We start from the raw sequence: 26,488 nt of genomic DNA, 5'->3' as shown, positions 1-26,488 counted from the left end.
CACTGAGGGTGGTGAGACACTGGCCCAGGTTGCCCAGAGAGGTGGTGGAGGCCCCATCCCTGGAGACATTCAAGGCCAGCTTGATGAGGCTCTGAGCGACCTGATCTCGTTAAAGATGTCCCTGCTCACTGCAGGGGGGTTGGACTAGATGGCCTTTAGAGGTCCCTTCCAACCCAACACATTCTATGATTCTATGATGCTGGGGGCAGGGAGGACAGCCCAAGGGCTGTCCCTGTCCCAGGGTATCTGCAGAGCATGGAAGGTGAAGGCTGAAGCCTGCTGAGCTTCCCAAGGTGAGACAGAGCATCCCTGGGAGCAGAGCGCTGGCGCATACCCAGCCCAGCACTGTTTGCTTTCTGTCTCTCCCACTAATCTCAGGTATAGACTAAACACAATTTACCCTGCAATGCTCACTCTCAGCCTTCCAGATGGAAATTACAGCACAGGGATTCAGAAGCCGGGCCAGCACCTCGGCAGCGCATGGGGAAGGAAAGGACGTCTGACTTGTGGCCGTGAGAATGACGGGCTTGCTAGGGACTCGCTAGGGAAAGCCCAGCTTTTCCTCTGGGCAGAAGTAACCTTCATATCATAGGGATCTTGCTGGAGGTCATCTCCCTGGATGCTGGATCATGGGAGTTATTCAGGATTCCTGCGATTCTTAAGGGACCTGTGAAGCTGCAGGGTGATTTGAGTACACCCCCTGTTGCTGCCATCCCATTGGATGAACAGAGTAGGTCTCTCCCCCAAAATTAATAGCTCAGTATGGGACTCAGAGCATGGAGAGAAAACACAGCGTGGAAAAGTAAGCCAAAAGTGAAGCTTGGCTTATACAGACACCCTTAATGTCTGTATAATGCCCACGGTTGCCATGTACATTACAACTACCATTAATTGACTTTCTTATACCATGTCTCCAAGGACCACCCATCCCTATCAGAAGGGAACGTTGCGGGCAATGGCACCTGCTGGATGCAAGTCTGACAGGTTCTTTGCGTGTGGCAAAGACACTGCTGCAAGTGAAACACAGGCTGAGAGTGGAAGAAGTCGCCTCCTGTGAATACTTTAGTCCTCCGAACGCCTTAGTGAAGAATTTTGCTACTATGGACAAACATGGACATAATTACTACCAGTTGAGTAAGCCAAGCTGCTACCTTCTCTCTCTCCTAGTGGGCTGAGTCTCGTTATCATACCATGAGATTCCACTACAGCAATATAAACACTGATCAAGATGAATTTCATCTTCCTCAGCACCAAGGAGCCAAGGCTGTGCTTGTCACCCACACAAAGAAAACAGTTTAGCAGGTCTCTTACCTGAGATGGTAAGCTCTGGTGGGCAAATGTCCGGTGACAAAGAAGGCACAGGAAAATTATTTTCATGTCTATTCTAGAAAAAGAAGACAAAACAGCACAGATAATCGCTAAGCAGCATCTGCTAGTGTAAATAAAGAGCAGAAGAGAGAGGAGTTCAAGAGAGAGCAACCCATCTGGCCCATAAAGAGCAAAGGCACCACATCCATCTCCTGTGCAGATGGGCCAAAAGAGGCTCCAGGGGTTTCTCTGGCAGCACTTGGCACAGGCACGTGCCAGAGCCATATCAAAATCTCTGGGCACACACAGAAAAATGAGTTTGTCATTACCATAATTGAGAGCTGGGGATGAATTTAACCTTGTACAGTTTCTCCATAGAGGTTCACCCTAAAGCACTGCATCCAGCCCAGCAGTGAGGTCCTGAACCTGCAGACAGTTGTGTTACTTACCCCAAACACATGATTATCACAACAAGCATGACGGGAAGCTGAGACCAGCGCCCAGGTCTTTCTTAAGTGCCCGGTCACAGATGAAAGCACAAGTAGGAGGGAGAAATAGAGTCACAGGGTAGATATGCTGAGCACCACTGAGACAGTGATTCCACAGCGGGGAGCTTAGATGCAGAGGACTGATGCTGAGGACATGTGGGCAGGTAGAAAGCCTGAACATGCTTTCCCTAACGTGGAAGCCCAGACCTCATTAAAGGTTCCATCTTTTAGCAGCAAAGTGAGGAAAGGAGCAATTTAATTCCAGCCAGCAGTGTAATTTCACATAGGTGCACAACGTGACACAAGAATACCTTCTGCTGGATGGTGAGAGATCTAACTATACTACTCAGCTCTATGTATATGGGCTGAGGCTGACTTTTATAAGCCTGTCTCCAGCCTGGTACACCCAAAGGCAACCTGTATGTGGCATTCTTGCAAGTCCACACCTCCACAGGGTCTGGAAAGAAAGATCTTTTGTGAATGATGCTTGTATGGAAGGAACCTCCAGCCAGCCTTTTCTAAAGTTTTCATGGAAGAGGGCAGAAGATACCCCCGGCATTGCACCAGCCTAGGAGAGGAGTGACAAACGCACAGAATCCAGCCATGGGCCAAAATTCTCATGAGGGTGGTGTGGTTAAAGTCTGTCTCACCATGTGCAGCTCGAGCGCTCGTCTCTGCAAACACAACATGGAGTTGGCTTCACAGGAAGAAGGAGCCTGGCTTATCATTAGGTTGGTGAAGAACAGAAACGGACTGCTTAGGAACGCTGTGGGTTCATCCTCATCAGAGGTCTTTAAGAACAAAGAGTTGTTCCTGCCTTTGGGTAGGAGACTAGATCAAACTGACTCCTGAGATCCCTTCCAGCCCTATGACTGGTACTGAATGAGATGCAGGTTGCTATCCGCAGAAGGGGTTTGTTTTTTTTTTTAAACCTGAGACTTCTGAAACAGGTCTGAATGTAGGCCCTGGAGATGAAGTTCCTCTCATTACCTCCACAGATCCTTCGCTGTCTCAAACCCAAGGCAGAAGAAACAATATTTCAGATTTAAAATACCTGGCTATAAAGCAGGGCTACATACATCATCATTACAGACTTTCCATCTTCCAGAAGGACTACCCATGGAGTCCCTGAAGAAGAGTTTTCTGATCAAAGAAAGATCACAGGGCTGATGTCTGTGCTCTTAGATATGAACTTCAACCTACCTCTGGGGACCTCACATGCACCTTCAGTCTGCAGGAACTCAGACCGTTTCCCACAGCCTTCGGAGGTGGCGATGGGATGTTGTTATGAACTGACAGTCCAGGATGTAACCGTCCCCTTCCAGGAATAAAGGCCACTTCTGTGTTTTCCTCATGTCTTCAACAAACAACAAATACAGAACATTTTATTAACAAATAATAAAAAAAAAAGCACAACTTAAATTTGCAGAACTTCCATGACCGTGGTTCTTTCTCTGGGATAATGTCCCTTAAGCCCATGTAGCCTGCACCAGTGCAGCTGGATCTCCACCAGCTGGGCTGCTTGTTTGACCTTCAGTTCTGTTGCAGAACTCTGCTGGGCGGTGATAGGGGATATTCTTGAGGACCAGAACATTGGGAAGGTCTGCATTACACTTCAGGATGATCCACATGCACTCAAGACGACCTTATATGGTCACCTCTCAAGACCATCTTGAAGCATCATTTAAGACTAATAATCCTTATGCTTCTTGAAGCCAAACATTGGTACAACACGAAGGGTTTTTTGCCTAAAACTCAGCGGCACCGTGATGGTGACGGGAAATATGTTACATGCCTACCTGAATTTGGCTTTTGCAATTATTTTTCTGGCCTCTTCATGTGTGCTGCCCACCAAAGAATCTTTATTGATAGCAATTAGTTGGTCACCAGGTCGGAGCCGACCATCCTAAACAAAGAATGAGAAAGTCAGGGCATTGGGAAGGAATGTCCCTCTGCCCAAAGCCTTCTCCTGCAACACAAATCCTCATTAGTTCATGCAGTGCATTATTCATCTGTTCTTAGAAAAGCTGCTCTGCTTCAGAACAGCTACAGCTTCTAGGAGAGGTCCCCATTGCAAAGTCACTGAGGGTCTCCACACTGACTTACCTTGTAACAGTCACCATCTGGCAAAAGCTCTTGAACATAAATCATGGGGCCATCAGGCCTGTTAGATCCACCACTGATTGTCAGCCCTAAGCCGGAGGATTTTGCTATAGAAATGCTCTGGATTCCTGATTCAGTGGAGTAGCTGCAAGGGAGAGATGTTAACAGGTGACTCAAGGTGATCTGGTTTATTTTCCCACGTTGCTGAACAAACTCTGCCTGGCTTTCCTTCCGTGCACGATCCTTCTAACTTCTCCCAACCTTTCCTGCCTCTGCATCTTTTCTTCCACCCAACCTTGGAAAGAAGAGGTGAGGACTCCAGTTTCTCAGCAGGCATTGTTCAGCATTGTTCAGATGACCGGTTTATATAATCCCAAATGCTGGGGCATGCTCATTTGCATTTAGAAAATGAAAAGAAAAGAAACTAAAGGTTTAACCAGAATATATTTGGCACTTTTGGTTTTTGTAGCCAAAAGCATACAAAGGATCGACGCGGTTATTGTTCAAATCCAGCAACTCTGGCCTAAATCACCAGACAGCAATTTGCAGATTGGTCAACTATTAAGCAGCCGTTAGCAAACATCCAAGTGAAGCTCAGGATACACAGCTGACTGCGTCTTAACCAAGGTTTGGACTCAAAACCTTGCAAGATGCCCTAAGAAATGAGCCCTTAAGCACCTTGATAGCAATACCCACCACACTGTGATTTGCTTCTGTGGCAGCGGTAGAGATGACTCGCCCAGTCACAGATGTACTGCAAATGGAGCCGTAACAAGGTTAGACCTTGTTAGAGGTCTACCCTCAACGAGCTGCCTGCTAGACAGGACCCAACAGGCCACCAAGACCAGGCCATGGCCGGTGGCTCCGTGCAGGGAGGGAGAGACAGCAATTGCCGTAAGTGCTTGCGGGAGAAGAGATTTCGCTGGGCAGCATTGCGACAGGGAGGTTTTCGGGGAAGGATTTGGTGGGATGAAAGGGTCAGCAAGCCTTTTCCTCCTAGTGGGCTGGGCGCAGCTGGCTTTTCGCCTTTTCAGTTTATTTCCACAGCAGCCGCTTGCCAAATGGTCTGCAGTTTCTGGTCCTCCTTGTGTTATCTGATAACTTAAGACGCAATGACAGCGGTGCATCCTGTGCCTCACAGTGTCACCAGTGCATAACTGATGCCGTCACAGCGATGCCATCCCCGGTGCCCAGACACCCTAGCGACAGAGCAGCGTGTGGCCAGCACCCCTCCAAACTGGCAGCAGACCCCCAGGAGGGCCAGCTGGCTACATGGTGGGGGAAGAGGGACTGCATTCATGCAGCATCTGTCTTAATCTTCTGAAAAAAAGATTGCTCTAAGGAATATTTTAGGAAAACTTGTTCAGAAAAGGTAGCATTAAAACCCTCTGTTCGAATCAAAATAACAGACACTCTCTGTGGCGAGACTGAATCGCATCTGGGTCCTGTTGCTCAATGGGGCGGCAGGACCTCAGATGACACAGCAACAAGAGGTCACAGCCCGGGGACAACCTGCGGTGAGAGGAAAGGATGGGTGAGGGATGGCAGCCGCGTGCATGAAAAGACCCTGCTGCCCATGGCCCAAATTACATCTCTGCAGCCAACCACCAAGGCTCTGCACAGTCCGGGATTTCAAATGAACTCTGCTCTCCCAGGAGGAGACCACTGGAGCCTGGCACCAGCATGGAGACAAGCAGAACATGGCACAACATAGCAGCGCTGAGCGAGGTGGCCACCAAACCAGGTTCCCTCTAGCCTATATCGCAGCCTGGAGCGGGTTAACAGCAGAGCAAGGATGTCCAAATCAGCTGCCAAGTAGATGAGCTGGCCTCTCCTCTGTAAGGGTCTCTCACTCCGTGCAAGCAGCTTAAACCTCTGGTGCCAAATATTTGTCCTCTGCAAATCCCTAATAAAGAGCTGGTATTTAGCAAGAGGATTTACTGGTTCTGCAGTGAGGTCTGATTCTCTTTACCAGTGACTTGGCTTGTTTACGCTGGCAAAGAGAGGGAAGCTGCAAGCCCTGGGGACGAATGGTCCCAATTCCACGACTGTTAACACCCTTCGAACTGTCCCTCTTGAGAAGGGCAACCCCGAGCACCCTGGAGATGAGACTCTGCAGAAAAACAAGCTCTGCCTGTCCAAACCTCTGACCCTGCGAAATATGAAAGGGACAGATGACCACATGAAAACACATGCTCCAGGAGATGCTCTGGAGTCAAAAGGATGCGGTGTCTGTAGGCAACCGCTGTTGACACCAAAGCAAAGGGCGTCGGGAGTGTTTGTGTTGAGAGGGCAGTGCTTGTGCTCTCATTGCACGATGTCAACGTGCCAGAAGCAGGGCAATGGAAAACATGCTCCTGAAACACCTTCTGAAAGCACCACTGGCCTCACAGAAACACTCCACTCGTGACGTGGTTTATAAAGGTGATGTGGAGGGTCCTCTCAGCCGGCTGTAAGCCACAGCTTCTCCCCGGGTTTCAAAGGGGAGGAAGAGGAGCAGTTGCATGGTTAACCATTGACTGCCTCAATGGGGAAGCTTTTCAGCTCTTAGGCACCAGTCAAGCTGTCCCCAGGACAAGGACTTCTAGAAGACACCATGGTCTCCTAGTCCTTGTGGTGATACAATGGTATAGAAGATAAAGGATGAACAAGGCAGTTCTTCACACATTGGAAGTATTTACTGGATCTACCCCTAAGACAGCGTTAGACATTCAGTGATATCTTCATGACTGACCAAGGGACAGGTTTTGGGGGCCGGCCCCACGCGACCCGTACGTACTGTGTGTGAGAGGGGTGCGCCGGGTTCCCGATGCAGGGGCTGTGGGAGTTGGCGGGGCTCAGCAGCAGAGGGCTCTGAGAGCGCGAGGAGGAGCCCGAGGATGTACTTTCCAGGTATCGACCTGAACAGCAAAGTCAGAGTCAGTCCAGGTAACGCAAATACTCCAGCATCACCCTCTTCCCTTGCTCTGACACTAAGAGCTGACACTGTTTTCCTAGCTTTTTGGGGAAAACCACATGGGAGTTAAAGACACGGAGAGGAAACATTCAGCCTGCTTGGCACAATTCCAGCGTGGGACTGTCACCCCTCTGCCAGTGCTACGTACCTCTGCCACAGGGGAAGGGTTGACAGCCTTCTGGTGGGATGCCAAGCCAGAGAGACACCTTTCATAGAATCACAGAATACCAGGTTGGAAGGGACCTCAAGGATCATCTGGTCCAACCTTTCTCAGCAACCTTTCTTTCCCCATGCACACATGATTTGATGTGCTGGCACCTGGCTTAGGTTGACCTTGTTGCATCTCACTAAACGTTTCCCACTTGCAAATGAGAAACAATGATTGTTGAATGAACGACTGCTGAAATGCTTTGAAATCCACAAATTTCAAAAGATTTCAAGAGGCTAGCTTGCTGCCTCGCTTCGTGCTTGCTCTGCGCAGGCAGGACTGGCCGTGCCTGCTGCTCTGCACCTGGGGACGCACTGAGTGCTTGCAATAAGGACGAGCAAGACTTCTCTTCCTTCAAACCTCCACCCAAACACCTACAACAATGCAAATCACAACTCCTTCAAAATAACACGGGGATAAAGAAAACTTTTTCAGCAGAGAGAGGGCCGTTTTGTTCCGCCCCCCCGGCAAAGCACACTGAGCTACTCACTGCCGCCATGCAGGATGGGCGAGCTCCGCGCTGAGCCCGTATTGCTCTGGGAGCCGAACTTCTCCATCAGCTCAGAGAACTCTCTCCTGCAAAGAAAAAACCCAGTGTAGGCTGCTGCTGCTCAAAACTATTCCCCACCTGATTATATGACAATAGTGTCCCCGGTGGCAGTGTCTTACTACCAAATCTATAGGGCTGATTCCTTCCAGCAATGGGGAGCAGACAGAGCTTTCTCATGCATAAGGCTATAACCCCCGTGGTCTCAAGAGGTTGTGCAAGGCTTAAGGTGGATAATCAATCCCATGGCAGTGCAGTTTTCCTGCAATGGGATGGGGTTTCGGTGTGCTCCTTCCCTGCCCTGGAAAGTGTTCAAGTTGAACATAGGCAAGAGAAGCTGGGAAGGGCTGTATGGATAGGCACTGGTGCTGAGAGAGCGTGAGAGAGCGTGAATGAACACAGGAGCCCTGCCGTGCACCCTGCCTTGCACCCCTGCCCTGACCCCGCCGCTTGGACCCCCCGGGGAATCAGCTGGAATAATTTCACCCCCAACTATAAGGCTCAGAAGTTTTGCTATCACGCCATGCAAATTAAACAGACCGTCAGAAGGAGCTGTAACTATGCAAACATAAATCAAAAATGTTTGGCCTATTTGTGACTCCTTCCAGAAGAGTTAAATGGAGATTATTCTCTGTTTTTTCCTCTTCCTTTCCTAGGCAGAAAGCAGATCCTACTAGCTCTTGCTGGGGTAAAGATGGGAGATGGCTTCTGGAGCGCACACAAAAGAAAGCAGCCCACTCTCTGAATCTATCCACGGTGATGTCCTCCAAGAACATCACAGGATAAATTCTTGGAGCACAAGACCTTAACAAAGACCTGCACACATAAAGCCTGCTGGGGCGACATAGACTTCTGTACTCTTCCCAGCAGCTCATGGCTGAAGATGCTGAACCAGCAGGCACATGCTAAATTTACAGGTATCAAGACCACAAGGGCTTGTCAGTTCAAGAACAAGGAGGAATGGCAGCCCACAAACGTTTAGCGTGATCCCTCTGTCTTGAGGTAAACCCCCCTGCTTCCTCTATTACCTCTCTGCAAAACCACCTCACCCATGACATCCCCTGGAAAGCTGGCTCAGTGCCCACGTGCCTTCATTAACGCTTTCCTTCCAGGCTGAGTTTGACCACCATCTAACTACCCAAGTGTGTTGAGTCCTTGATGAGCCCTACCTACCTATACACAACAGGTGAATTGCTTCATGATCTTCCTTTTCCCAAGTGTGACATCTTGAGCTCTTAAACCATTAAGAGCCACCATTAACCATGTTTACCAGCTCCTGCACCATTTCTGTAACCCTGCTTTGAGCTGCCGGGAGCCTCTCACATCGTTTGGGCTGAGGAGGCACGGAAAAGGCGTGCCACGTTCAAGCATCAGCCTCCTGTGCCCGTCCCTGCCACGTTGTCTCTTTGGCCAACGTGTCTCCCAGGAGCGTGCTGTCCCTTCTGCAACCGTGCAGTCTTCTGGCTTCATAACCCAACACTTCTGGCTCAATCCAACCTTTTGGCAGAGAGAAGAGCCTCAAGGATGACTAATTTCTTACAGGTGTCATTAAAGAAGCAGCCAAGCCATGGGGAGAGACCCTGAAAGCGTCGTTTCTGTGGCCACAGTAACAACATGAGATGTCCACTTTGAAGGCATGAAGGAATCCCCGTGGGAAGGTGCCTTCTTGCTGCTATAGCCACAGGAAAAGCCTGGCTATGAGTGGCTAGCTCTCACACTTGACAGTCAGACAAGCTCAAGTCATAAATCTGTAGGAAACCAGCCACAGCAAAGCTTCCTCAGTGAGGAGACTCCTCTTACACACCAGCAGACGTTGTGTCATCTGCGTACTTTACCGGGACAGATGTTGTATATTATTGGCTAGATTAGAGTCAACAATATTAAATGATGAATGAATCATCAGCTCCTTAGGTTCCTGCTGGAAATGCTCTCAGTCATTTACATCTTCCCATTAACAACCAGCTCATTAACTAACTTCAAAGACCCGTGCCTGCCTTATCTAATATTGTCATCAAATGTATGCCTTATTCATTCCATTTCATGCTAATTTTAAATCCGTGTCACACAATACTTAGTAGAATGCCTTGGAGAATCCCAATACTTGCACCGACACCATCGTCTTTATCAGCTAAACCCCTGACTTTAAAAAAGACAACTGCTTTGTGCAAAAATCCCACCTTCCACAAAACTGCTCTAACAAGCAGTTTCCTAGCGTTAGGCGCTGAAATGGGTGTGAAAGCATTGAGAACGCAGAAGGACGATTTAGACCCTGTAGCAGTGGGACAGCAGTTTGCTGTTCTGCGGTTCCCTGGGTTAAGCCTCGGGTGGATCTTACCTTAGCAGAATTTTTGCAACTTTCCAGTAAAGCCTCTGTATTTCTCTAGATGATTCAGACTCTCATTTTGCCGGTAACTCCTGGGTGATGGCCTTACCGCTCCATGACCCATTGCAATGGCAGGTCTAACGTGCTGGAAGCTAACGTGTTATTTCCAGTGGTTACCAAGCCATCAGCAGCTGGGGTTTTGTTTTGGGCTGGGTGTTTCTGTGGTCATCTATTGTCACATTTTCCTCAGATAATAATCCATCAGAGCACAGAACAGGTTATGAACTTAAAACAATGGCTAGAAAACTCTTAGTCAATGCAAATGCAACGAGTCTGGCAGCTCTTGTGCTCTTTAAACCCTGCTGAACAATGCAAACCCAATCACCCGTCCGTGCTGTCAAACGCTGTTATAAGCAAGGGCACCTCTGACTGGTGCATTCTTTGTTGTTGTTTATTTCAATGTCGTTAAGTTCCCCCACAAAGGAGTATTTATCATGACGTGCTCGACAGCCCAGCCAGCGAGCTCCCAGCCCAGGGTTGCTCTGCGAGCCCGGGGCCAGCCCAGCCGTTCGCCATAGGGACGACGTGACTAAATGCTACGTCACGGGCGACTGTCCCAGCGCCTGCTTTCTTGGGCAACACTGCCAGCCCCGGTTCCACCAAAGGTCATAAACACATGACTAACTGGAAGCACACACTTATCCCAGCAGCGAGCAGTGCACTTTCGGGTGTCAGCCTCCCGAGAATTAATTTTGTGCTCAGCGCTGTATTTGAAGGAATTTGCGAGCAGGCAGACGATGCCCAAACATTACTGATTAATGAACAAGTACGCCAAAGGAATGCCAGCAGATCTTGCTTTGTGCTTTCAGACACCAAGAGACTTCAGAAGATGTCTTTAATATTTAAAATTTGACCCTGACTAAAACATTTTGAACTGCCGGATGCCTGCAGGACTAAAATGCCCAGCTTTACTTAAAAAAAAAATTAAAATAATGAAATCATGGGGTTGTGTTAGGTGGAAAGTTCATTTTAACAATCCCTTCTCCAGCTCTTTTTCATTAAGATACAGACATTTGAGATCCGGAGGATCCCTGTAACAGGGCTCGGACCCACACAGCCAGCCCCACGGCATGGGGTGGGATGACGGGGTTTGCCAGCAGCAGCCAGCTGTAGGCCGACTTTGCTGCAGATTAAGCAGTGGGGGGTCAATCTTCCTGCAGAATATTGTTGTTTTATCTCATAATACCTTTTCGCCCTGCCCTTTTGTTCTTGGGAGAACAAAGGGTGAATCCTACATCAAAGGTTACGTGAAAGCACAGTGTCTGGAAACCGCAGCTGGGGGAGAAAGAGGAGCCTGTGACACCAGATAAATCAATAGCTTGTCTCAAAAAACACCCCAAAGCCTGCGGGTCAGAGGGAACCGTGAATCCGAAGCACTGCCAAAACACCACAAAAGCAGATTTTCTCGCGCCCGGCTTGCCGCAGCTCCAGCATTTCACGCTGCTGCTGGGCTTGGCTTTTCCATAAATGACGGGAAAAGCGGGACGCACGCAGGTGGATGGGCTTCTCTGCAAAAGGATGCGCATTTTATCCCCAGTGACCCTGGGATGCCCCAGGCTTTGCAGGAGCCCACCCCACCGCTGCCTTCCGGTGTAGCACCGAGTGAGCCATGGGCTGAGCCACTGCACGTGGGGCTCGCAGGGAAAAGAAAGGGGATTACCTTCCGTTCCCAGCTGGCCGGGCATGAACTCCAGCTGATGCCTGGGTATTGTATGAAATTGGTTAACATGGAATTGGTTAGGCATTTGCAGAAAAGCAGGCTGCTTTCCTTACTGCTCCGCGGGCAAGCCCTGTTAATACCATACCCCATTTTCACCCAGCTGACTGCGCACACCATGCAGGGCTGCCACGTATTCAAGCATTTTACCCTGCGAGTACCAGGAGGTGCAGCGCAAAGAGGCTTTCTCACAGTGACAAACCTGAAAGACCAGGATGATATCTGCGCCACGCAGAGAAACAAGGAACTATTGTAACTTTCAGGCTGAGAATGAATAAACAATAATTATGCGTATGCAATAAAATTATCCTCATTAGCTAAAGATGAGCACAGATGAAAATCAGACCCAACCGCCATCCAAACCCAGCGTGTCCAGCTCTAAATCTGAATTTTCTGCTCTAAGCTCTAGCATTACTGCCACTCTCTGCAGCATGTCTGATGCGACAGGCTGAAAACATGCATCTTATACACGCCAGGGCCAAGTTCCATAAAGAGCACAGGTAATTTGGGCCTATAATTAACTCCAGGGACAAATAATAGCATTTATGAGTCAAATTCACCCGAGGGCAACCACAACAAAATGCTACTCAGCTGAGTCATTGGGAAAATTGGCAGGCGGGTTGGATCGTCTTCCAAACCCCGAGCCATTACGCTTCCTCCTCCGGCGTGCCTTGCGCGCTCTGGGTTTCTGAAGGCACCCTGCATGCGAGTATCTGCAAATACACCGAATCATCCTCCTCCCCATGCCTTCCTTCAGCTTTCACGTCTCGTGAGCCGCTTTGCTGGGCAGCGGGGAGGCGCGAGGCTGCCCTCGACTCAGAGCGCAGCGTCTCCGTGGGTATCAGCTCCAGAGCTGACAGTTGCCGGGGAAGCCAGGGAGCTGGTTTCAACCCAGACAAGAGGGCTGTCTGCTCGCCCGCGCGCAAGGATTGACTTAACAGATAATGGGACATCAATCAAATAAAGACAAAACTAAGGAAAGGGAAGAGAAAAAAAAAAAAGAAAAAAAAAAAAGGAGGAAGGAAGAAAAAAAAGGAAGCAGAAAAATCCTTCCCCCGTTTCCACAGCTCTTAATCCTGGAGATATGTATTCGAGTATTAAACAGTTTGCGAGATGATTATGTAAGCGAAATCTCTGCAAATCTTTTAAAAAATAAAACATAAATAAACTGATTACTTTCCCACTCTCCTGATGGCTAACCTTTTGCAGATTTAACAGCTAGCCGGTGGCAAACAGAGGCCAAATAAATAAGTCTCGTTGCCCTCCCAGTCCCCCTGGGTCGGTTCTCCAGCGGCTCCTTCGCAGGGCGACCGGGACTGCCGACAGATGCATGAAGGAGCTGGAGCCGCCGACAAAGCCGTGCGTGCGTACGTTTCAAGAAACATCTGCTGCAATTTAAGATATTAGGAGATTCCTGAACAGCTTGGAACAGATCAGCATGGGTGAAAGCAGAAAACCTGCTCTGGGGGCTCTGGCTGAGAAATAAAGCATTTCCCCGAGTAAACCTGGGCGCAGGGAGCTGCTCAGCCTCCTGCATCCATCCGTCCTGCTGGGGACCAGCCCCAGCAACAGCAACCTGGAGAGGGGACATCACGAGACGCCCACTGCCACCCCTGAGGCAAGCACAGGGACTGCTGCAGCACAGAAGCGCATCCTGCCCATCCTTACTCGGGCCAAAAGAGGGTCAGACTCCCAAGTCCAGCTCTGGTGACCAGCTCGCTTCACCCACGCCTTCCCCAGCAGTTAATATAATAATTTGAGACATTATTTTCACTGGAAGAGCGTGGGTAAAAAGCCGTCCATCATTAATAGCAAATAATTCCTCCACCAGAATATTATTGGGTCAAAATTAGTCTCACCCCTGTCATTACGGCACTCTCACTGTTCTTCTAAGGCAGTGACACTCCACAGCTGCTGATGGATAAGGAACAAAACCATCATCTCCGACGCTAACGGAATGTCGGTACGTTGAGCAAACGGCTCTGTGATCTCCAGCCACCCACGCGCAGTGCAATGCCACCAGCCTGCCTGCCCACGACCGCGCTCTGCCTAAAGCCACTCGCATTTCGGTGGTTCCTGGTGCGCCTCAAGTTTCCAGACCTGTGTTTCTATTTGACAAGGAGAGGATGCTCCAGCACGTTGTGCCAGGTCTCCCAGGAGATGCGAGCAAAGACCTCGCTAATCCCATAGCTTGGTTTCCACAACCCTGCCCTCTCTCGTGACACCATCACTGTCCCACACAGGCTAAATCCAGCCAAGACAAAACAGAACCCACTCCTTCTCATTGTGAATCCTCCAAGCACCTCTAGAGAAAGCAAGGTTTTCCCCGGAGTGGCAAGGGGAGAGGTTTCAGGGAAAAACTGCTCATCCTCCCTGGGAAGGAGGAATCCTCTAGTGAAGGAAGACCTTAACTCAACGTGTCTAACTGGAAAGGAAATGGAAGACCCTGCTGTCCCTCTGTGTCTTCATCCAAATCTCTGTGCAGGGCGAGATAAGCCACAGGCAGCTCAGCACCACGCAGCAGAGCTGAAGGAGCTCGTGCCACTCTACAACCAAGGCTGGAGCTGCCGTGGTCCTTGCTGGGAAAACACCTGTGTAAACCTGCTGGATGCTGGGACACCCCACAGATCCAGCACAGGCTGGGCTGGAGCCAGGTCTGCAGCTGGGAGCCACCAGCTTTGCTTCCCTTCCCGTTACAGTTCCGGAGCGTTCCCACTGGTGTAGTTATCAAAAACCCTTGGCCACCTCCATCTTCACTGTGGTCTTTGAGCCATGTTAGCTTAAAGGCAGTCCAGCTATAGTGCCAACCAGTGCCACGATCCCCCTTCCCAGCATGAGATGACAGCCCTTACCTGGCGTCGTCATCGCGGGCTATAAGAAGGCGCATGTGGCTGGTGGCTGACGCTGTCCTCAGGATGTCCACGGCCCTGTGAGACAAGGACCATAAAATGTCAACGCTGGCTCGCAGCGGTGTTCCACCTAGCTTGTCTGGCCCCATGCCAAAGCTCGTGGCACACTGGGCAGAGACCCATGGCCTGGGCAAACCCTGTCAGCAGCCAAGTGACCTTTTTCGGGTGGACAACTGTGGAACACCCCCGTTCCCTGCCCTGGCAGTGGGGCCAGGGGGCAGCCAAGTCACAGCCTGATTTTCCCACTTCTGCAATAAATTAGAAGTTAACCCAGAAGATTTGTGTGGCCATGAGCAAATACCTCCCAGCACATCTCCTCCCTTGGGAGGTTTCCATCTCAGGGACGGCCACTTTCTGGTTCAAAATACATGTGTCCCTGTGGGAGTCAGGGCAGCGGGCGGGGGACCAGACACAGCCTCCCTGCAGCTGCAGAGATGTCCTTGGAGACCTCCGTCATCAAACCCAGCCACTCGAGGGGTTTGGGAGATGGAGGAGCTCCTTGAAGCATCCATCTAGTCTAAGCACATCATAGAATCACAGAATGGTTTGGGTTGGAAGGGACCTTAAAGATCATCTCATTCGATCCCCCTGCCCTGGGCAGGGACACCTCCCACCACACCACGTTGCTCCAAGCCCCCTCCAACCTGCCCTTGAACACCTCCAGGGATGGGGCAGCCACAGCTTCTCTGGGCAACCTGGGACAGGGGCTCACCACCCTCACAGCCAAGGATTTCTTCCTCAGATCTCATCTCAGTCTCCCCTCTTGCAGTGTAAAACCGTTCCCCCTCGTCCCATGGCTGCCCTCCCTGATCCAGAGTCCCTCCCCAGCTTTCCTGGAGCCCCTTTAGGGACTGGAAGGGGCTCCAAGGTCTCCCCGGAGCCTTCTCTTCTCCAGGCTGAACCCCCCCAGCTCTCTCAACCTGTCCTCACAGCAGAGGGGCTCCAGCCCTCAGGTCACCTTCATGGCAGAAGTGCAAGGCAGCAGTGGACTAGCACCACTTTTAATGGGAAAGAGGTGCCCCGAAAGCGCTGTGCTCCTCTGGGTCAGTTAATCATTTTCTTGGCAAGGAGCTGGGGGGCTGGATTGCAGCTCTGGAGGGAATTCCCTGCGTGGAGCAGCACTGTTGGGTTTAGGCACTGGGAGCTGCAGGGCTTGCTGGGAAGCTGTAGCAGATGGAGTGGGAGTGCCAGGAGCTGCTAAGAAAACCAGCATTTTGGGGCAACGTCTGACTATCTCACAACTACAGCTTGGGCTCACTGGTCTGTTTTTATATGGCAACATTTCGTTTGATAATTTCCAAGCTGGGTCTGGGGAACAGCGCTGGCTGCGTCAGAGCGCAGAGAAAGCGATGCCCTGGCATCGTCTGTGCAACCTGCAGCCTAAACCGCTTCACAGAATTATACAAAAACAACAGGAATGCAAAATTTCTGTTTGGATATGGTACCTCTCGCTTGTAACCCCAATTAAGGAATCTCCATTGACCTCCAGGATCTGGTCTCCTGGCTGCAGGCGCCCTAGAAAAGAAAACTAATGGATAGAAACTGCAGAAAATACAGCTTGAAGGGACTGGGAGAGGTTGGGCAGTTCCTCCCTTTGCCCAGAGACAGGATGAAATATGCATAGGTCGTTCCGGAGATGCTCATCCAACCTGTTTTTCAAGACGTCCAGAGATGAAGTTTCTGCAACCTCCCTGAACAACCCGTGCCAATGTCGCAGCACTTCCTCTGCTGTTGGAAGTTACGAAAGTAAAACACCAAAAAATGCAATAAAGCTTTTACTTAATTCAGTTTGAGGGCAGGTAGAAAACCACAAGTGGCACCTCCACCTGTTCTGGGTTTATTTTTTTTCATTAGATGGAAAAATGGTGTTGTAACATTTGGGGAAAAAAAAAAAAGAAAGAACATATTTCTAGCTTAAGTTATAAAAGGTAAACTCTGCAGAGCCCTGCCCAATACCTCCTTGTTTGAAGATGCTCAGAATGAAATCAGTGGCCTAGAGCAGAGATGAATTTGCAAAAGAATCTCCGGTCATTTTGGGGCTACAGGCAGTCATCGTCACGTGGGAAAGGACAGGCAGCAAAGTGAAGTTCTATGTGTGGCAGGGATGGATCCTGCCTTAAAGACATGAAGCAATGGTACGTTTGCCGAAAGCCAAGGCAAGGCTGCCGTCAGATATTACAATAATTGCCACAGTAAAAAAATACCCCCATCGCTGGAAAATCTGGGAGGAAGGACCTCAAATGTCTGATAAGGCAACATATAAAATAAATACATGGTCTTTTGGCTTGTCTCAGACTTTGTGGTACTCAGCACCATGTTTAACTCACCATCTGCATAAGCAACACCCCCTGGAAGGATCCTCTTGACATAAACTCCATATTCTTCTCCGGTGAGTTCCTTGATGCCACCGATTACCTTAATACCTGGAGGAAGAGACGTGCCCATCACACAAAGAAGCACAGTTTCCATGGGCTGTCTCGGAGGGACGCAGCCTCTGGCACAGCTCCCAGGTGCACCACCACCACCTGAAACCCCTTTTAAAAATCATTTCTGGAAAGCCCCGTGTATGCCCTGCACTACACAAGCATCAGCAGAAGCAACAGGATGTGACTGCAGACACAAGACAAATCATGGAATGGTTTAGGTTGGAAGGGACCTTAAAGCCCACCCCGTGCCACCCCCTGCCCTGGGCAGGGACACCTCCCACCACACCAGGTTGCTCCAAGCCCCCTCCAACCTGCCCTTGAACACCTCCAGGGATGGGGCAGCCACAGCTTCTCTGGGCAACCTGGGACAGGGGCTCACCACCCTCACAGCAAACAATTTCTTCCTCAGATCTCATCTCAGTCTCCCCTCTTGCAGTGTAAAACCATTCCCCCTTGTCCCATGGCTCCCCTCCCTGATCCAGAGTCCCTCTCCAGCTTTCCTGGAGCCCCTTTAGGGACTGGAAGGGGCTCCGAGGTCTCCCTGGAGCCTTCTCTTCTCCAGGCTGAACCCCCCCAGCTCTCTCAGCCTGTCCTCACAGCAGAGGGGCTCCAGCCCTCCCAGCATCTCCGGGGCCTCCTCTGGCCCCGCTCCAACAGCTCCGTGTCCTTCTGCTGTTGGTGCCCCAGAGCTGGAGGCAGCACTGCAGGCGGGGTCAAAGGCTTAAGGCATCTGATAGCACCCACTCGGAGCAACAGCAGTGGAGATAAAGCTTCCAAGAAAGGCACAGGCAAGGAGGGATCACCTTCCCCAACCCAAGTTCATCACTTGCAGTCGAATCAGTCACTGATGGGTGACTGTGCTTGTGTGTGTGGTAAGACTTGTCATAGGAAATATTACTGGGGATAAGCGTTGCCCTCAGGAGACTCCCTTTGAGATGCAACATCTGGACAAGCCCCAGGTTCAATGTAGTGGTGAGAAGATCCCACATGCCAGGCTCCAGCAGCATCTCCACCGCAGCCTTTGGAGCTGCCAGCCATGGCAGAGCAGCTGCTTTTTATCAGTGCTTGAAGCCGGGAGGAGCAGCCTGCAGGTTTGAACCCAGAGGCAGGACCCAGGGTGCAGAGATGACCTTTGGTGCAGCTCTGAAACCCCCTCATAGCAGTGCCTTGGCAAAGGGCTCTCATGCTGCATGGACACCTCTCCAGCCACGGGACATGTCCCTGCTGGCATGCGTAAGCTGGCTGGCAGGAAAAGGCCCAAGAGACTTATTTGTCCAGGGCTCATTAAGTCCTTCGTCAAATATCCAGGCTGTGGACAGAAGGATTAAAAAGCCTGGCTTTAATTAACAAATCTCCCCCGAGAGCCGCCAGTCCGGCATTTTGCTACTCCAGACAGGAGGGCACGCTGAGGACAGGCGGCAACGCAGAGAGGAACATGGCCAGTGTGAAGCCAGCTTCGTCTTCTGGCTGCTGTCCTGGGGTGACGAGCTGCTCCAAGCATTGGTGGGATCCTGGGAGGCATGAAATGGCTCCCTCCAGGGCCGCAGAGCGCAGATTCCTCCCCAAAACACAAGTCCCCTTTCTGAAACGAGCAGGAGGGAAGAGGAGTGGACCTTGGATTGGGATTACTTAGGACAACGACTCTATTTCCATCTCTAGTTCCCTTCCCTGTATAACCCAAGCTCTGCGCTAAGGACCCTCGCAGGGGAAGACCTTGTCTCTCAAGTCACCTCACATGAAAATTGTGATGAAAAACCAATTTATCACAATTTTTCACTTCATTCCCCTATGCGCCAATTGCTGCTTCTCCCAAGCACAAAGCCCCAGCCCTATCCAAGTGCCAGAGTTTATTCCCTGGGCTCGATGCACTAAACCATACATCCCCCAGGTGTCTGGGAGGAGCTGCTTAACCCATGGCAGTGGGAACTCATGGGAAAACACCAATGATGTTCTCCATTGCATTTTTGAAGAAATTCAATAAAATCAGAAATATTGCACATAAGAGATATCTCCAAGCGGTGTGAGCTTCTCCAAGGCACGGGGACAGGTCAGGCGGCTCCGGACCAAAGCGGGGAAGAGATGCTGCAGCCCTAAAGCCTGAGAGAAGACAAAATCTGCTCATCACTGAGGATGCTGGAAAGCTTCTTGGCTCCTGATTGGGCTGGGGGTGGCTGCTGGTGGGCTTTGCCACCAGCTGGCAGAGAGACCCTGGAGAGCAGGCTCACACCTGGGGTGGGTTTGGGAAACCCCTTGTGTGGCAGAGGCGGGGGGGGGGGGGCTGCAGAAGGAAAGCCCCATTGGTTCCCCTGGATGAGGAGGACACTGGAAGTCTGGCTTGAGCCAAGGTGCTGACCCAAGGAGCCATCCTGCATCTTTCTTTATGCCGATACATGATGTAATTGGGAATGATAAAACGCATTAGACAAATCACGTACAAATCTGCATCTCAGAAGAGGCGCAGCTGCAGCATCACCCAGCAGTGCGATGGGACCTGTTTGTGACGGGCTCCTCCACCGAGGTATCAAACCAATAATGACTCATTTCCCTTTTGTGTCCGCAAATCAATTGTAATAATGGCTTAATATAGCTGAAGTATCTACAAATCCTCCTTTATCCCCAACGATGTCAGGAGAAAATCCGATCTTGTTATTAAAATCAGCGATTACTCACAGTATTGGTCCCAGACACGATCAAACTTTGACGGGGGAGGGAGGAAAAACACCCTGACTTTTAACTCCCTTGTTGGCAAACCAGCCGGGTGCTGCCAGGCTCTGCCCTCCCACCCATCGCCTTGCCGTGGAGGCACTGGGATGCTGGTCCTGGTCCCCCAAGAGATGCACCGGGGAGCCCCCACCCAGGCAAGGAGGAAGAGGAGGAAGAGGAGGAGGAGGAAGGGTTCGCCCCTGCCAGGGCTCGGACCAAGCCATGGGACAGCCCGGGACTGGTTGCAACGAACTCAAGTCATCAAAGATTGTGGTGGTGGCATTCCTGGGAGTCTTCATATTTTATAAACACTTACATCAATCGAATTTATATTTGGGACCCAGTGTAGGTAAATAACGGATCTTTAATTATCACAGCATCAAAGTCCCAGTATAATGCTTATTAAGTCATACTTAGGGCCAGATAATCTAGCCTATTTTGGATCCCTCTGTTTAATCTTTCCTTTCTGGCAAAGATCCTGGACCTGATGCCCGTGCCCCCAGTATTTTCTCTTTTGCGGAATAAACATTTAGGGGGAAGCTCCAGGTGGGCATGCAGGTTAGACTGACCAAGACGATGTTTTCCTTAGATTCTTAGCGATTCTATAAATTTATTCCAAACCCTCGAGCTTCTCTGGTGCACCTAATCCCACTCCCACTAATGCCAATGTTGTGGTTCTCAACTTCTCAGGCTATAATCTTACCTGCTCCCGGCTCCCTATACTATGGGTCAAGGGGTGTCCTGGCTAATCTGGTTGTTTAGCCCAACTCTAATCATCTCTGGCGTATCCTGACCCCACTGGCCGCCGTGCCATGCTCACAGCAGTCCGCACAGAGAGAGGTTGCCCGCTGTGTGCCTAAGCTAGCAATGTTCAATTACATTTCCCTTAATCCCTCTGCTGATCTTGCAGCCCCGGCCAGCTTTTTCTGTCTAGAGGAAGGGACAGATTGGAGGTAAATCACTCCCTGCCCTGTCCTAAGAAGATGAAGGTCAAGATAATGGGATCTCGGTGTTTCTGAGAAATCATAGAACCATAGGGTTGGAAGGGACCTCTGGAGATCGTCCAGTCCAACCCCCTGCCAGAGCAGGGTCACCCAGAGCAGGTGGCACAGGAACGCATACAGGTGGGTTTGGAATGTCTCCAGAGACGGAGACTCCACCACTTCTCTGGGCAGCCTGTGCCAGGGCTCTGCCACCCTCACAGCAAAGAAGTTCCTCCTCATGGTTAGGTGGAACTTCCTATGCTCAAGTTTGTGCCCGTTACCTCTTGTCCTGTCCCCAGGCACCACTGAAAAGAGCCTGGCCCCATCCTCCTGACACCCTTTCAGTATTTATAAGTGTTGATAAGGTCCCCCCTCAGTCGTCTTTTTTCCAGACTGAAGAGACCCAAATCCCTCAGCCTTTCTTCATCAGAGAGGTGTTCCAGTCCCCTAATCATCTTGGTAGCCCTTTGCTGTCCCCTCTCCAGCAGTTCTCTGTCCTTCTCGAACCGGGGAGCCCGGAACTGGACCCAGCGCTCCAGGTGTGGCCTCCCCAGGGCAGAGTAGAGGGGGAGGATGGCCTCCCTCCACCTGCTGGCCACACTCTTCTTGATGCCCCCCAGGATGCCATTGGCCTTCTTGGCCACCAGGGCCCATTGCTGGCTCATGGGCATCCTGTTGTCCCCCAGGACTCCCAGGCCTCTTTCCACAGAGCTGCTCTCCAGCAGGTCACCCCCAACCTGTCCTGGTGCAGGGGGTTATTCCTCCCCTACACTTGCCCTTATTGAATTTCATAAGGTTCCTCTTTGCCCAGATCTCCAACCTGTCCAGGTCTCTCTGTATGGTGGCACAGCCTTCTGCTGTGTCAACCACCCCCCCCGCAGCTTTGTGTCATCAGCAAACTTGCTGAGGGTGCACTCTGTTCCTTTGTCCATGTCATTGATGAATACATTGAAGAGGACTGGACCCAGTACTGACCCCTGGGGAACACCACTCATCACTGACCTCCAACTAGACTCTGTGCCCCTAATCACCACCCTCTGAGCTCTGTCTTTCAACCAGTTATCTATCCACCTTACTGTCCATTCATCAAGCCCACTCTTCCTAAGTTTCCCTATGAGGATGCTGTGGGAGACCATGTCGAATGCCCTGCTTAAGTCAAGGTAGACCACATCTACCGCCCTCCCCTCATCTATCCATCCAGTCGTGCCATCATAGAAGGCTATCAGATTAGTCAAACATGATTTCCCCTTGGTGAACCCATGTTGAGTACTTCAGATAGCTTTCTTTTCCTCCACATGCCTTGAGATGACGCCCAGAATGAGCTGTTCCATCATCTTTCCAGGGATGGAGGTGAAGCTGACTGGCCTGTAGTTCCCCGGCTCCTCCTTCTTGCCCTTTTTGAAGACTGGAGTGAATGCTTCTTAATCAGCACTTCCCTTTGATGGCTATTCTTTAATTCAAAGCTCAGGTTTTAGGAGCCGCCAGGTAACCCCTTTGAACTTCTGCTGAGGTTCACATGTTGGTTTCCACCTAAAGCCACAGAGCAACAGACCTGGGGCCAAACGCTGACCTGCCACACCGGCACCGAGTGGGCTGATGCTGCTCTAAGGAAACTCTGCTGGAATAACACCTGCATCCGAACATAAGAAACTCATGGAGACACACTTTTTCCGCTAAAAAACATATTCTGAGCAGTTACACTGATGGCAGACACAGGGCTCCTGCAAGGGCCACTTGGTCCTCGGCAGAGAGGGCTGATTTCTGAAGGACGAGCACTTGTCTTGGGTGTTTCAAGCTTCACGAGGGAGGATGAAGAAAGCTTATGATGGCATTAGGAAATCCACACCGTTATCCCTTCCTGCAGCACATCGCAAGACCCTGCAGAATCTGGCCACAGGACAGGGGAAAGGAGGAGTTCTGGGACCCATCAAAGTGGCTCGCAGTGGGCTGCAACATCTGTGCACCTCTCCCAGAGCTCAGGCTTTTCCGGCTCCTTTAACGAGCTAATCTAACCCAACAGCTAAAATCCCATCAACTCAACCAAATCCACCTCTGGAGATTAAAATATCACCAAGGAAAGACATTTCTCCGAGCTCCCATGAACCTCATGAAGAGAAGACCAGGGGAAGAGTCAGCAAAGCCATTCCTCCCCAGCAGAAAGCCCCGTTACCCAAGAGCTGGAAACACCCAATAAATGAATCTAGAATTCCTTTCAGGTCTCAGGAAACCTGAACTTGTTTCTCTAGTGGGTTTGATTTCTCAGGAGGGGTGTCCCCAGATGGTCACCCTTGGCCCTTACCATCTGCGGGATGATGGGCTGCACTCACAATTCAAAATTATGGAGGAGACTGCGTGGTGGACCCTGAGAAATCCTGATGCAGGATTGCAATTTTTTATAAAGTCCATGAAAGAGCACCAGTATTTTTGCTGCAGGATACACAGAGGTCAGATGAGATGCTCTGTTGGATCCTTTTGGGCTGAGTTTTATGAACCTGTGGCTATTTCTCACGTTCTGATGGCTATGACCATCTCGTTTCCCTTTTCTTCTGTGCTTTGATGTTGGGAGCACCGTGGCAGGACGCCTGACTCGCTGGGTGCTCATACTCTTACCCGTGGGACAAAGTTCCCCAAAACAGCTTGCACAGCCCGGTCCCCAGGAGACCTGCAACGCCCCGCATCGCCCCTCAGGGTGGCTTCCCAGGAAGCGCTTGGGATGTTATTTCTTTTTTATTATTATAATTTTTTTTTCTTAGCTTTAATTCATTAAGAAAATTCCAAAAAGCCTCTTTTCCACCCCTCCCCATCCTGCTCGGGGCAGGGGCTCTGGCCCTGCGCTGCCACACAGCTCTCAGCACTGCGGCTGCTCAGTATCCACAGGGAATTAGTCAGGATTTTGACCTTATTTTAACTTCCCAGCTGCAAAAGGTGCCATCAGATGCTCAACACAGGCAGGCACAAGAACCAGTGTTTCTGTGAGATATCAGACTTCACACAGGGAGGCGGATAACGACAGAGGTGCTGGTGACCGGGGGGATGCTCGAGCTGCCCCAGCCCACCCCAATGTCCCTTGCAGGGCCTTCAGTACTCACCCAGACCGTTTGCGCAGTCGTAGAAATCAAAGCAATGCGCGGTTCGATCCATCCCATACGGTCCCATGAGTGTCCTGGGAGAGAGAAGAGAAGCATCTTTCTTTCATGGTCTAAAAATAAAGAGATGCACAGGTGCCCAACCAACATGCACGCAAGCGCATCCTTCCCACCGCCCCACAAAACGATGTAGACACGCAGGTTGAGGGACATGGCCCCGCATATGAAGCCCGCGCTGGCAAAAAATCACCCCCCCGCCCGCCCCCGGTTTATATGGATAAATGAGAGAATATGTGCAGGGCTGGACATCATCCTCCCCACCCAGCAAATCTGATGGACCTGTCTGTGATTCATTACCCGAGATTAACGGGGCCGGACAGCTGTCCAGCTCCCGGGAAATGAGATCAGAGCTCGGACCAATGTTCTGGGAATAAAGCAGTTTCACAAATACAGACAGCCTGAAATGAAGACAGCCGGGTGCGATCTGCTCCCAAGGTTTTGTAACGCAGGCACTCTCCATCCCTCTGGCAGGGGGTCTGGAAAAGGGGGAGGCAAGACCTTCCGAGCCACCTTCAAGTCCTGGCCTCGCCAGGTCAAGGGTGGGAGCTTCCCATCTCAAGCCAAAGAGGGTGGAAGAGCATCATACACCCGAGTTTCCCCCGTGCCAAGTAACTCCCGCCCCACATTTTCCCCCTAAACACCCTCTGGCATGGTGGGTGTCCCAGATACACGAAACTGAAAGCGCCAAGCTCCACTCTGCCCTAGCTGGGGACCAAAGCTGGTGCCTCTCCTCCTTGGGTGGCCCGTGGTGGTCACCCCTGTGAGCACGGCGTGGGATGAGGACGGGTGGACCTTGATCTGAGAAACACAGAGCCAGGTGGGAAACCAGGGGTGGGGGGGCGCTCCCAAAACACTCCGCTTCCCAGGATTTATGTCACAAGAGAAAAGGAGTTTTTGAATCAATATCGGATCCCAAATCTGGACGCAGCCGAAGAGGGACAACACCACGGGACACAATGGGCTCCTCCGAGTCCAGCGGGAAGCAGGACAGGAATAAATGTCGGGGACTTCTCTTTTCAGGCATCCAAAATACCTCCCAAAATACCAAGCTGTTCTGCAAAGCCAGTAACACCCACCTACAAGATTCAGACTGGAAGCTTTTTCTCCTCATTAAAAATACTCCCCCTTGATATTCTTGCAATGTTTCACGTATTCAAGTGGCAGGACAAAAAACTGGCCACCCCTGTCTGTCAGAAAACAGAGCTTGAAGGTGTCCCAGGAAGCCAGAGCAGCCCTGGGCCCAGACTGGTTCAATTTACCAGCCAGGATTTTCAGAGTATTTTGAGTAAATTGCCGAGGCAACTCCACTACCAGTAAACAGAAATAGCTCAAACCGGGCTGAAACACGACATAAGGACAGAGGTTTTGGTAAAGCAGATGCCTTCTTGATACGATCAACTTTTATCCCCTATCAGACACACGAATGGTGGAGCAGAAACAAGCTTTGCAAATGCCAGAGACGCAAGAAACCCAACAACAGGCGCTAGTTATGATGCCCTCCGGCTCTTTCTGCTGCATCTGAGGCATCCCGGCCTCTGAGCCCTCGTCCTGGAGAAGCCACAGCAGATCACCATCGGCTCTCTAGATGGAGGTGGCCACTGGGACCCCCAGGGCTGCCCCGTGCCCCCTCCCCAATTCCTGCCCCAGGGGTTACCTGCTGATGATGATGGCTCCCTTGTAAAGGATAGAGACGGCAGGCATCTTGCTGGTGGTGGCAGCCCAGACCTGCCGGGCGCCTGCCGCTCCGATTTGGCAGGAATCCGTTAAAATGATGAAGAAGGGGAAAGAAAAAAAAAAAAAAAAAAAAAAAAAAAAAAAAAGGGGGAGGTCGGAGGGGGTCACGTGGTCTCCCCGTATGCATGTTAATTCCACCCAACATTAACACAGATCAGCTAAAAACATCTCCAACTTTAGATTAAAGCTTACGCAAGCCAAAGCCAACACAGCCCATCGCAAGCGCCTTCCCGAAGGAGCCGGGCAGGAGCTCCGCCAGCCCCCCCAGCATGGCTGTCGCGCTCATCATTAACACAACGGGGTAATTATTTGGATGCATCCTATTGTGCGCCTTTGGGAGCAGCCCCTCCAGGGTTGGAGGGCAGCAGTCAGCGCGAGACGTGTACTCACCATCCCTAAAGGCTTGAAATCCGTAGCAAAGCTTTGGAAATAATACCAGACTGTAGCACTTACGGGCTTAGGGGCTTTTTTTATTTGTTTGATTTTTCTCTTCTTTTTTTATTTTTTTTCCCTTTTTTCTTTTAGCGTCTTTTCCAGCCCACAGCACTTCCTTCTTAACACAAAGCAAGTTCAGCTGTTCCACTGTCTGTTGGGAGGTCAGAAGTATGAATTAAACAGCATCTTCCACCCCTGTCCTGCTGCCTATCACCCACCTGAAGAAGCAGCGCAACCCCCGTTTTGCAGGATGTGGGGATGGAGGGATGAAACGAGATTATCCGAGGTGTTGGCCAGTGAGCAGGGAAGGAGCTGGAACAAGCCACCTCGGGGCTTAGCAGGAGCAGGGCTGCAATATTGGGGAACACAGAGTGAAATGAAGAGAAAATCCCAGGAAACACGTTTCCCTGGAGCTGCAGGCAGTGGGAGGACACAGATCCTG

General features: G+C 50.8%; 1 protein-coding gene across 1 annotated transcript in view; it reads right to left on the bottom strand.

The window, feature by feature from the left end:
• The window catches only part of LOC134519684 (syntaxin-binding protein 4-like), a 39,652-nt gene extending 14,003 nt beyond the window's left edge, over positions 1–25,649 (bottom strand). The window contains exons 1-11 of the mRNA XM_063344185.1: positions 25,532–25,649; positions 23,821–23,894; positions 16,947–17,042; positions 16,065–16,134; positions 14,563–14,637; positions 7,554–7,639; positions 6,679–6,799; positions 3,903–4,044; positions 3,596–3,702; positions 3,000–3,153; positions 1,312–1,384 (exon numbers count right to left, since the gene is read on the bottom strand). Of these exons, the coding sequence (XP_063200255.1) occupies positions 1,312–1,384; positions 3,000–3,153; positions 3,596–3,702; positions 3,903–4,044; positions 6,679–6,799; positions 7,554–7,639; positions 14,563–14,637; positions 16,065–16,134; positions 16,947–17,042; positions 23,821–23,894; positions 25,532–25,578 (1,045 nt within the window). The 5' untranslated portion in view covers positions 25,579–25,649. The remainder of the gene's footprint in view (positions 1–1,311; positions 1,385–2,999; positions 3,154–3,595; positions 3,703–3,902; positions 4,045–6,678; positions 6,800–7,553; positions 7,640–14,562; positions 14,638–16,064; positions 16,135–16,946; positions 17,043–23,820; positions 23,895–25,531) is intronic.
• Between the last annotated feature and the right edge of the window lie 839 nt (positions 25,650–26,488).

Source organism: Chroicocephalus ridibundus, chromosome 8, assembly GCF_963924245.1.
Source record: "Chroicocephalus ridibundus chromosome 8, bChrRid1.1, whole genome shotgun sequence".
Lineage (NCBI taxonomy): Eukaryota > Metazoa > Chordata > Aves > Charadriiformes > Laridae > Chroicocephalus > Chroicocephalus ridibundus.
The sequence above is the reverse complement of the archived record's forward strand: the minus strand, read 5'-3'. Positions and strand labels throughout refer to the sequence as shown.